Source organism: Aulonocara sp. 'chitande type north' Nkhata Bay, linkage group LG11, assembly GCF_057382095.1.
Source record: "Aulonocara sp. 'chitande type north' Nkhata Bay isolate Kocher_YH1m ecotype deep benthic linkage group LG11, A_spYH_male_GT1.1, whole genome shotgun sequence".
In the NCBI taxonomy this organism is placed as follows: domain Eukaryota; kingdom Metazoa; phylum Chordata; class Actinopteri; order Cichliformes; family Cichlidae; genus Aulonocara; species Aulonocara sp. 'chitande type north' Nkhata Bay.
The window spans coordinates 27167184-27178943 of NC_141354.1; the positions used below are offsets into that span (position 1 = coordinate 27167184).

Below are 11760 nucleotides of genomic sequence, written 5' to 3' on the forward strand. Positions count from 1 at the left end.
CATGTCATAAGCTCAGTCATTCTATGGAAACGGGGATCAGATTTTGGGGCAACAGCCAGAACAATCAACTGCATCCAACCAACGTGAGCCCATACACCTTTGGATGTTTTAAACCTAATGGTGTTCATTTATCTGCCTCACACGGCCACTGCTGAAGCTGTCTCGACAAGTATATGCAGTGGAAAATCAAAATGTCCTGACAAGTGAAAATGTTTAGTCAATGTATTATACATGTTGTATGTACAAAGTGTGTCTACAGAGTGTGTCTTTTTAAAAATAGGATAAGCGCTGGTGTAAAAACACTGTTGTAACCGTAATTGACCCATGGAAAACTCTCCGGGAGGAGGGGGGAAGAGTCACGCAGAAAGAGGGTGACGTGGGACGGCATGGTGATGTCAGGCTTTGCAAACTATCAGAAAAACACGAGTTTTAGAAAGAAACTCCAGGTTTTTATTAAGACAACAGAACATTGGTTTCAAAATTAATTTAAAGACATTTCTTTGCAATTTGGTGCCTTTTTAATGTGGTTCCTGGGCTTGCCCTTTTGGCCTTTGTGTTTAAAAGGCACAGACATCTGCTAATTCAAATAATCTTTGATGGTTATGGGTGTTAAAATGACATCATAACCATCTCGCCCTTCTCTCTGCTCTGTCCTCTTTCCATATAAACAATATTTTTAAAAGCCTGAAAATAGATAAATACATGTCAAACGGTCTTCTGGATCTTTTTGTGTTGTGTTATGATGCTGGTAAATTGTTGCAGCTGTTGTGGCTTAAAACAAACAGCGAGGAGAAATATGTACATCTGGAACAAAACTTTGCCTTTTACTTGTTTGGCAAGTAATGGTGCATTAAACCACCAGCAGTGCTCATTTCTGACTGCTAAACAGTGAGCCAACATTTCCACTGTTTAGCTTCAAATATGGCTTAGCTTCAGACACTGATATTTATTGTACAACAGTGATTTGGAAAGGTGATGGGGTGCTTGCTTGACTTTGGTTTTTACAGTTTGGAGGGAAATGTCTGCAGCAGGCTTGCAGTGTGAGAAGGAGAGCGACCACATATCTGAGGCTCAGGCAAATACTGCTTTAGCATGCTGGTTTGTTCCCACTGAAGGGTTGCATAATTAGCCTGTTATATTATTATTGGATGGATGCATGGCGTTGCAGTACTGAATCTAAGCCACCAGTGGGCAGATTAAAACAATTTTTGCATCCATCAACCAACCTGCACTTTAAATGACTTAAAAGCTTTATACCCTAAACTGGTTTTTAGCTAATCAGACTACAGGGCTGCTAATTGACCAGGGGCAACACACACCTGGTTTCTGAGAGTGTAATTACAGGGGAAGATTTCAAATGAGCAGCTGTGCAGACACTAAAAGAGAAAAGCTTCACACCTTAGGTGTTTTATGACTTGAAAGAAGCTAGACAGACAGAAAATATCCCTACTTACACTTTTGTTTTCACAGAAATGCTTTTAAAGTTACGTGCTATTGTCTGTAACATGTGGATTGTTATTGAGAGTTTTCTCTGTAACACCTACAACATCTCATATGATGGCATTACTAAACAATCCCACTTGCAAAGCAACAGTCCAATTCCCGGCTGGCTGCTATGATAACGTTCCACATGTGCCTGTGAAAGGCTGATCTGATTTCTGCAGATGGAGGAGCAAACTCCGGCTCAGTGTCATGTAACAACAAGTTCCAGATTTTGTTATGGTTGCAAAATGTCCAAATCTAATGCTCTGTGACTCCAGGGTTAGGCGAATACTTATTCAGTGTGCGGTGTTGCTTAACCTCCTAGGACCTGCCGTCCACATATGTGGACATCACATTTTGGGTTGTCTAGACCAAAATACTTAATTTTGTTCTACAAGCGCCTGATATCTACTTACGAGGACGTTATGCTGCCACTGTTCTATCAAAATTTAAAACGAATGTCCTCACATGTGGATCTCCTTTTTTAAAAAAAACGAAATTTAGGTAAAAAAAAAAAAAAAGAAAAATCTGGTAATTCTTTGTTTTTACATTCATCAGGTCCCAATCAACCCAAATAGCAAAGAAAAATTAAAAATGCATGCCATGAAAGAGTTCGGGAGAGGTTAAATCTTCTTGTGGGCACAGAACAAAAGAAATGTGACTGAAAGTAAGTGTAGGAATCTTACATACCCTGTATGTAAGGTTAAAAAACATCTAGTTTGAATTAGTTTGTTTAATTTTATTTTTTCTTTAACAATAAATATATGATTCACATTAAATTATGAGCACCAAAATCCAGCATGTAAATGTGCCTGATTTGGAAATAATTTCATCTGCAGGCATCTAAGCACATATGAGATCCAGAAGACTAAATATAAACTAAATATTAAACATCAAACACTGAAGAACATTTATGAAAACTCACACAAAAAGACATTAACATAATTTTTAACTAAGAACAGACAGTAAAAATAGAGTTAGGGTGACATCACCTCAGATCACGAGTATCCAGTTTGCTGCTGTATAGGTCTGGGGAAGGAGTTAAGAGATTTTGTGCTCCTTAATTGTGAGGGTATAGTGTTCCAGGTATAATACTCAATAGGACCAAATGCACAAAAGCACTGCTTCTGAAAAAGGACTGTCTAGAAAATTCTCTAGTAGATTTATTTTGAATTTGTTCAATCAGTTCATTAAGACGGGGGAGAAACTGGGACTGTTGAAGGCCACAAATAAAACATCTGCAAATGTAATTTTTCCACTTTAAGGGTAAATAAAAGTGTTTGTGTTTTATTTTTAAGCTGCGACACCATGAGTGCAATAGGATGAAGACATGAACGTGCCAACATGAATAAGTGCTTTAAGAATAGTATTAAAACAATGACAGACAGATGTAATAATGGAATTAATTAAGAAGCTTAATGATGTTTGCATTGAATGCTATTTTAGCCTCCTAGGACCTGCCGTCCACATATGTGGACATCACATTTTGGGTTGTCTAGACCAAAATACTAAATTTTTCTCTACAAGGGCCTGATATCCGCTTACGAGGACGTTATACTGCCACTGTTCTGTCGAAACTTAAAACCAGTGTCCTCATATGTGGATCTCATTTTTCTCAGAAACAAAAATCCGGTAAAAAAAAAATCAAATTCTTTGTTTTTACATTCATCAGGTCCCAATCAGCCCAAATAGCAAAGAGAAATTACAAATGCATGCCATGAAAGAGTTTGGGTCTCAGGAGGTTAGGAAATTTAAAACATTAAGTATACGTCAAGTAAAAATATAAATTTGAAACTGACATGTTAATTAAACTCTTCAAATTCTACTTGACAAATGCTGAAGTTATTCTGTAATTTTACAAAATGAAGTCATTAATACAAAGAGTAGCCCTGCATAATCTACAAAATCTGATGTATTTATTTATGTATTTAATTAATAAAAGTAGATGAGTAGGGAATTGTACGTTAAAAAGCGTATCTATCTGAGCTCTGTGCTCTCACAGAGGTTTGTATTGAGGGAACAGGAGAAATTTGATGTGTAACTGCAAAGCAGACAGGCTTTGGGGGGGGGGGGGGCGTAGTGGGGATCAATAACTCATCACAAGTTGTGAATCAGCCCAGTCCAACAACCATTTGTCATGAACGCAAATGTCCGCCCATTTAATCAAGGCTACGACGTGAGGACTCTCACCGGCAGGCAATTTGTTAGTCAGTTTGCTCAGAAATGGTTTGGCTAATTAATGAAATGACTGAGGAAAGCAAGGACAGCCAGGAAAAGGTTAGGGAGCTGTTTGTGTTTACGTGGAGGGTATTTGTCATTTTGTGACTAGGTCCTGATTGGATAGGGTTGCAACACTTACAATTGGGCGTACTGTAAAGATAAAGAATAATACTGACTAATAAAAAAGTAAATCAAGATTTCTTTTGTTTTAAAAATCCTGCAGTCAACAACACCCCAGGGACTGTGTGCTCTAATGATATCTCAGCCCTCCAGAAACCTGGGAGTGTTATAGGTGGTGGCGAATGTTTCTCTTTGACAGCCACACAATTAGTTTAATGAACTATGTCAGGCAAGTGCAGCGGATAGACTCCCATATGCAATCCATTCACTGTCAGCTATGATCTGTACCTGCCCTAAAGTTTTTTTTATCCATCTATAAGACAGTTATTAAATTACTTTATTTATTAAGATAGTGTTATCACATTGAGCTAAATCATTTAATACATTAATGTATGAGCAGAGAAATAATTTTCATCAAGCTTTTACAAGTGATTTAGCATTTTAGTCAAAACATTCCCATCACAGTTTACCAAATACTGTCAATCAAACAAGCTAATGTTATATATGGTGATTAATTGACAAAAACAAACAAAAGACTGTATGTGATCTTGTCAAACAGATAAATATAATTTATTTAAATGAAAAAAGTCACTTTATAAATTAATCTATAGTTATAGAGTCAGATTTAAAAAATAACAGTCATTATTTAACTCTTTAACATATAAAAGAAAATGTTTCTACAATTACACAATACAAAACCAGCATAGCTCTGCCCATTGTATACAGCTTTAGTTACAAAAAAAGGGGTTAGGTTAGCTCTGGGCTTTAGATCTGCATACTCGATATTAAAGAGACTAAATACAAGATCTTTAGGTCAAAGTATAGGAAAAAACACACTCAGGTAAATTTAATTAGAAATTATATAATGTGTCTGGGCAGACATGTGTTCTGACAAAGACAAATAAACAGCGCAGCACTCAGACTCTCTCAGTCTGCTTCTCCCTGCTCCATGTTAAATATGAGTAACATCTGCACCCAAACGCCTGGTTTCACTGTTCATACTCATCTGACAACTCAACTCAACTTTCTACACTGCTGTACATCTGATACGAGCAGGCCACCTGATGCCCCTTTAATAAAACTTTCTTGCCACTTTGGCACTCATTTCTATCCACTCAACTTATATACCTGTCCATCTCCTTGTATGAGGGAGCCTGGTCTTCACATGCATATGGCCCTCTCCCCCCAATCCCCTATTTTGGCATGTCTGTGCCAGGTATTTGTTCAAATTCCTCACACCCCGTGGGGATAGGTATGTCCCCCCCTACCCCCTTTCGTCTTTACTGCCTGTCTCTGTCTATCTTATGTATGTCCTCACATGTATGAAGCAGCCAACATGGAGTCCCCTCCACCAGCACGAGCCACACAGCATACACATTTTACTGGGCAGCCTCAACTAAATCACTACCAAGCTGCTTAACCTCTTGAAGCTGGCAAACCACAGCTGTAGGCTCGACAACTGCCAAGCCAAAAACAACTCAGTGGATAACATGCAACTATAAGTTCTGAAAGACCCGTTTATTCAGTGAGTCTGCACCAGTTCAACTTTGCTCTGACATGGAAAAATGTTGATACGGGCAAGTATAGTGGGTAATTAATTTCCTCTATAATTTAAACACCAAATCATCATAAAAATCCCTCGTGGGGGTGTGAGACGTTGGAACACGAGCTGTATGGTATTGACTTTGGGTGTAAGTTGAAGTGCATTAGTTATTGCAGTGTGTCACAAAATGACAACAAATACCACTGCTGTGTCAGTCTGTCTCGCTGCAATTCCCACAGAGAATTTTAACTCAATTTTAAGGGTCTTTTTTATATATATGATTACATTTTCCACGTATGAAGCAGAAGTCAAGATTTATTCACAAAGCGAGCCACGTTGAAGACCATTTGGCCTATAAAATAGTGCAGGTCGTGTTAGGTGCTTGTTGAGTCCATTTTTTGTGTGTATGTCTGGACAGGAAAGCATTTTGATTTGAGTGCCCCTGACATTACTTTCTTTATCGAGGGTTTATAAAACAAATACAGAAAAGACGTTGGCCAATGAAGTAATAACAGGAATAACATTTACACTAGCATCCGTTTTACAGTTTTGCTTTTTCCCTACATTTTTTTTGCCTTTTTATATAAATGTCCTTACTAAAGTGTTTTCCTGAACATAAAGAAACCTGCTTCTTTATGATATTAAATATTCAGGTTTCATGGCTCTTTAGTGGTAGGTTAGGTTTTTAAATTTTATGCAGCAGCTGTTATAACTGTGAATTACAGACCATGTGATTATTTCCCAAAATATGATGTTAGGACACCATTTATGGTCAGACTCTTAACTCTCATGGAAAGACCTTTCAGTGAGTTCACAGTGAGATTTATGCTTGGTTCAAAGGTATTGAAACTATTAGAGAGTCATGAAATTTACGGTAACCCCCCCCAAAACCCAGCTATAAAATATAGACACTAATAATACCTTTGTTTTAAATTCTTACATCCTTACTCAGCACTGCTGAGTGGAGGCACACTCAGGATACAGGATACCGTCAGTCATAATTCAGAGCTTTTGAAAGCATTACTATTTACTGTTAACTACTGAGTGATTAAAATAAATCACTGCTCTATTTTTTTTATTGTTATGCTTCTAATGAGGGAAAAATTAAACTTCTAATTCAGTCTGCGGGGTCTCCCTGGACCAGGACAATTCTGTATTAATATTCAGTATGTAGGGTAACCCCCTCCCTTCACTTAGCGTCCCATCCCACCCCTTTTTTCCACTCACACACACTCAGTTGGGTCAGACACATCAGTGGCTGAGCTGTGGACAGACAGCGAGACAGGCAGCGGAGATCAGCTCACAGGCTTTGGATGAAGATTATCACCACATAACTGCATTTAATCAGCCGAAAACCTCAATTTATGGCTGAAGAGGTCAGAGGGGATTTCAAGACAACACATGAGAAGAGGGAGCTTTCAAAATGGGAACTGAGTTTTTTCACCAAGTAAAGGAATATTATTTTACAGTGTCTGGGACTAAACTGATCTAAAGTAAGTTTCTAAAAGAAATCTCAGTAATTATTCTGATTAATACTATACTGATGGCAGCTTCTCTGCTTTCAAAAGCATTTCAGAAACCAAAAAGTTTTTGCTTTAGAGAAATGACATACAGTAGCCTTATTTATTTATTTTTAAAAAAGAGTTACTACATGATGTTTTCCCCAAATTCGGGGCTCCTCAAAGTTTTCTTTGAGGCCTTGATTAAATATTTTAAGTGCCATAAATTAAATGCTGACAGTGCAGTCTTTAAACACACTGAAACCACATTGTTTGAATTATTTTGTTTGTGGGTAAATTTGTGGGTAAATTGAGAATTAAAGCATTTAAAATTTTGGAAAATTTCCTGATCTGTGAGGCCCTGTCATTAATATCGCTGTTATTTAAAGGGAGCAAGTAACCTGTGGAGCCACGCAGCACCGCAGGGGTTCAGCCGCTCCTCCAGAGTTCAACAGTAGCTCTTAACCCCGGTGCCGCCCGGGTCACCGCGAATCACGCAGCCCGTTTCTGTCAGGCTCCCCACGTCTGCTTTGATGTCACTGCTGATTACGTTGCTCCAGAAAATTGCCAGTCAAACCAGCTCATAGTTTTGAATTGTCTGATAATGTATTTCTGTCCTTGAAAATAAAACTAGTACGTATTCCATATTCATAACACACAATTTAAAGAAAAGATGCAATCATTTAGAGCTGAGTCTGCTGATTTAAGCCGTCTCTAAATTATTGACCAACTGCTGACCTTGACAAAGAACGAGAGGTTTCAGTCTAGATTCATTGTCTTCATTTGGAGACCTCCTGCTCTGAAAATCCAATTATTTTACTAAAACCACAACAGTATCACTCAGCTTAGGGCGATTGTGGCTCAAGAGTTGGCAGTTCGCCTTGTAATCAGAAGGTTGCCGGTTCAAGCCCCGGCTCGGACACTCTCGGTCATTGTGTCCTTGGGCAAGACACTTCACCTACTGTTGATGGCCAGAGGGGAATTGTAAAACTGCATTTTCATTACTGGAAATAACCGTATTTTTATGAGTAAGTTATTTTCTGTTATTTTACGGTATTATTTTGGCGCCCCAGCTGCTGGAATATTACTGTTTTTTTAAGATGTTTTTTCTAACAGTGTATAAAACTATAAAATCAGTGCCAACCAGAGAGGGTTCTGCTTTAGCTGACACTTTCATTTCTGCATGTTTATATGACTTTATTTATTGGTTGTTATGATTTAAATATGCATAAATCAAACTGAGGCACCCTCAAAAATCCAAATACAACCTATGTTTTTCTTAACACACATAGAGAAAATAAAATCTCCTAAAACCAGAGAGTGACCAGAGAGTAAAAATAAGAGGATATATATATAATATACTGAAAAATCTAACAGATACTGTTTTGCTCTCCTCTCCACCTGTTTCTTTTTCCCTGACCCCATCCATTCCCCTTCTGCCTCTGCTAGAACTGCGTTTTTACTCAGCTGATATTTCACTGACTTTATTCCTTCTAAAGCTTTTTTCTCCTTTTTAAAAAACAAAACAAAACAAAAAACATCACACTATGGACCTTTCAGGCTCTTTGCCACCACCCTCTACCTACACCTCCCCTTTTATCTCCAATTTCTCTGTGCCTTCCTCCTCTCCTTCCATCTCTCCATCACCCAGTTTGGCATCCACAGTTCTCTTCTGCTCCTTCCTCTCTCTCCTCTCCTTGCTGGGCATCACAGGAAACCTCTACACTTTGGTCCTCCTTCTGAGGCGCAGGAGAAGAAGCAGGAGAAGATGTGGAGCATTACCAGCCTGCTGCCTGACAAGACTCCTTTTACCATCATGCCTTGCCAACTCCAGCTCTCCTACCTCCTCTACCTCCTCTACCTCCTCCTCCTCTCTTCACCTCCAGGTGCTGAGTCTTGCTCTAGCTGACCTGTTGTACCTTTTCACCGCACCTTTCATCGTGTATGACAGCCTGGTATCTGGCTGGGCCTTTGGCGAGCTTGGATGCCGCCTCCTGCTGAGCCTGGATCTCCTCACCATGCACGCCTCCATCTTTACTCTCACCGCCATGAGTTTGGACCGTTACAGGGCTGTTGCTGACCCACTACACACTTCATCCTCCAACTCCTCCAAGTTGCTGCGTGTAGGCCTCGCCTGGGGGCTAGCGGTGGCTCTCAGCCTGCCCATGATGATCACACTGCACCTGGAAGATGGGGATGACCAGGAGGGCCAGCTGTGCGTCCCAGCATGGGATGAGGAGAGCTCCAAAGCCTATCTGAGTGTGCTTTTCTGCACTAGCATTCTCGGTCCCGGGCTGGCCATTGGAGCACTTTATGCAACACTGGGTCGCCTTTACTGGGTGTCACAGACACGACCAGCCTGGGCCACTGACAACAACAATGCTTGTCCTCCTCGTGCTCCCAAACCCAAAGTCCTGCTCCTCATCCTGGGGATTGTCCTGGCCTTTTGGGCCTGCTTTCTTCCCTTCTGGATCTGGCAGCTGCTGCCTCTCTACAAGCCTGACATGCTGCGGACAGTCCCAGTGGGCACACAGGTGACAGTGAATCGTATCCTCACAGGTCTGACTTACGGAAACTCTTGTGTGAATCCATTCTTTTACACACTGTTGACTGGAAAACGAAAAAGCAACCGACAGCTGCTGACATCAGCAAATCAGCTGTGCCGCAAAAGCAGCTCTCTGGAGTAGTGTCACTATAATAATAGACCATAATGTGAGTGTGTGCATGTATATGTGCACATACAAGTACTGTATATGGATGCTTTATAATAGACACCAAAGATCATTCACTTCATCTTAGCCTGCAACCCAGGGAAGTAGAAAAACATTACCCAAATGATAGCACTTTGCAAAAATGCTTTGTAAAAAGGACAATGTTTCCTATTAGGAGATTAACTTTCTTTCTTTGAGTCTTTGAGTCTTTAAGATGTGTCACCTAAAGTTGTAACTGCAAAATATTCCACTGTCACTTTGATAATGAATTATTATTATTATTATCATAATTTAATTTGGTTTTTAAAATGTTCTTTTAACTTTGGGAAATGTATGCAGTGTCACTAATGATACTACAGCAACATGTGTACACGCGTCATCTTGTTTAACCCCAGAACAAAACCGTCAGCTTTATTTAGTAAACAGAGTGCAGTAATCATTAGGAGCCTGGGTTTATACCACATGCTGCATATGCACAAGCATTTCCAGTAAAGCCCTGAAGCTCTTCTCCTTATTTTCAGAACAATCAAAGGAAACGCTTGTTTTTTAACAATAGGTTGTGTCTGCGCGGGACCTCGCTGGGACATTTTTCTGAGTTATTGTTTGTGGACATAATGAATTATGTATTAGTGGGTCAGAAGTCTTTTTGTTTTTTCCCCCCAATCTCTGACATTTCTTCTTTTTTTTTTTGAGAATTTGTTTTTAAAATTATATCTTGACCTGCATGTTGGGTTTGAAAATGTGTTGGCTTATTATGAACCATGTGATGCTTTGCATGCTCTCTACTGGTGTTGACTATAACTGATGTTTATATAGGTTATAATATATAGTCTTGAATAAAGAGTACGCTTTCTTTAATTCACTGTGTCACTGGATCTTTTTACTAATGGTAATCAACACCACCAGAAATCTAAAAATATAAAAAACAACAACAAATGTCAAGACAACAGGAAAGTTCAGGTATAAAATATGTGGATCGCTAAGGAAAAGGCACAATACGGTCAAGAAGTCCTTGAGTTCCACTCGTACTTTTGTTTGTGTCTGTGTCAGCATGACAGCCAGTCCTGAAGGTCTTTCTCGTTTGCAAAGGTCTGTCTCTGTCTGTCTGACTCAAAGGCTGCTCTGTACTGTGTCGCAGACCCTGCTGCTCTTTGACGCACATGAGCAAATATTGCCGTTTGACAGACAGGAGTAACGTTGGGGAAGGGATAACAGGACAAAAGGGGCAGAGTGTAACTGGTCAGAAACACAGAGCTTTCTGGTTAGGTGTGAACTTTGAGGTCAAGGGGTTTAAGTTACTATGTGATTATATGGTCCCTGATTCAAGTCTGGCTTGAGGCTATTGACACATGCCATCTCCAATCTTTCTCCACTTATTTTCTGCCTGTGCAGTGGGTTCAGAAAACACCGGGAGGCTCGAGGAAGCCAAAACACAGACACGAGCCACAAGATCAGATATCAGGGTAGATTTGAGTGTTTTGAAAACGAATCAATCAAAGCTCACAGAAACTCAGAACAGCACTGGCTCAGCGTAACTGATACAACAAGTTCAAAAATAAAACGTGCCATAAAATCTTATTTTTTTTACTGTGTTTCCACTTATTTTCTAAAGTTTACAGTATGTCTGCATCTGTGCTGATGGTGGTTAACTTTTCCTTTAAGAGGACATACCTCCTCATAAAAATAATTCAAGAAATAAGTTATAAACATTTTCATTTTAATGCTCATGGAGAATCTGAGACAACATTTTAGAAAAATAACCAAATACTTCAGGAGACCAAAGTAGTAAAACTCACAAATTATAATATTATTATAATATACAAATTATAATATCTAGCAACTCAACATTTTTTTCTTGCCATTTAATAAGCAGATGATTCACAGTAGTGATCCCTAAAGCGATCCGCTGAAAAAGGAGGAAGATTTAATAATGGGAGCGTGCAGGCAATGGATAATTTGATTTAATGCTATAATGCAGTTTAAAATGAAACCTAAACTTAAATTTTAGGTTTATTTATCTGCACATGAAGTAGATATATTCAAGAAATACCTCCGGACTGCACAAGAAGCTCTGAAGTCATGTGTCTCATTACTGCTTGAGCAGTAACAGGTTGAAGAGACACATACCAAAAGCGTTTGTCAAAGGGAGCTTGTGTGTGTCTCTGCGTTGCGATGCCATTATTTC

The 11760-nt window shown here is 39.3% G+C and overlaps 1 protein-coding gene across 1 annotated transcript; it reads left to right on the forward strand.

Moving 5' to 3' along the window:
- The first annotated feature begins 6614 nt into the window (after positions 1-6614).
- uts2r3 (urotensin-2 receptor 3) lies at positions 6615-10433 on the forward strand. The gene is made up of 2 exons (XM_086311635.1): positions 6615-6858; positions 8314-10433. Exon 2 carries the CDS (start codon positions 8412-8414, stop codon positions 9549-9551), a length of 1140 nt encoding a protein of 379 aa, XP_086167761.1. The 5' UTR covers positions 6615-6858; positions 8314-8411; the 3' UTR covers positions 9552-10433.
- The last annotated feature ends 1327 nt before the right edge of the window (positions 10434-11760 follow it).

Bases quoted from the DNA above. Each gene is read 5' to 3' on its own strand.
- uts2r3 (XM_086311635.1), top strand. From the start codon at position 8,412: ATGGACCTTTCAGGCTCTTTGCCACCACCCTCTACCTACACCTCCCCT.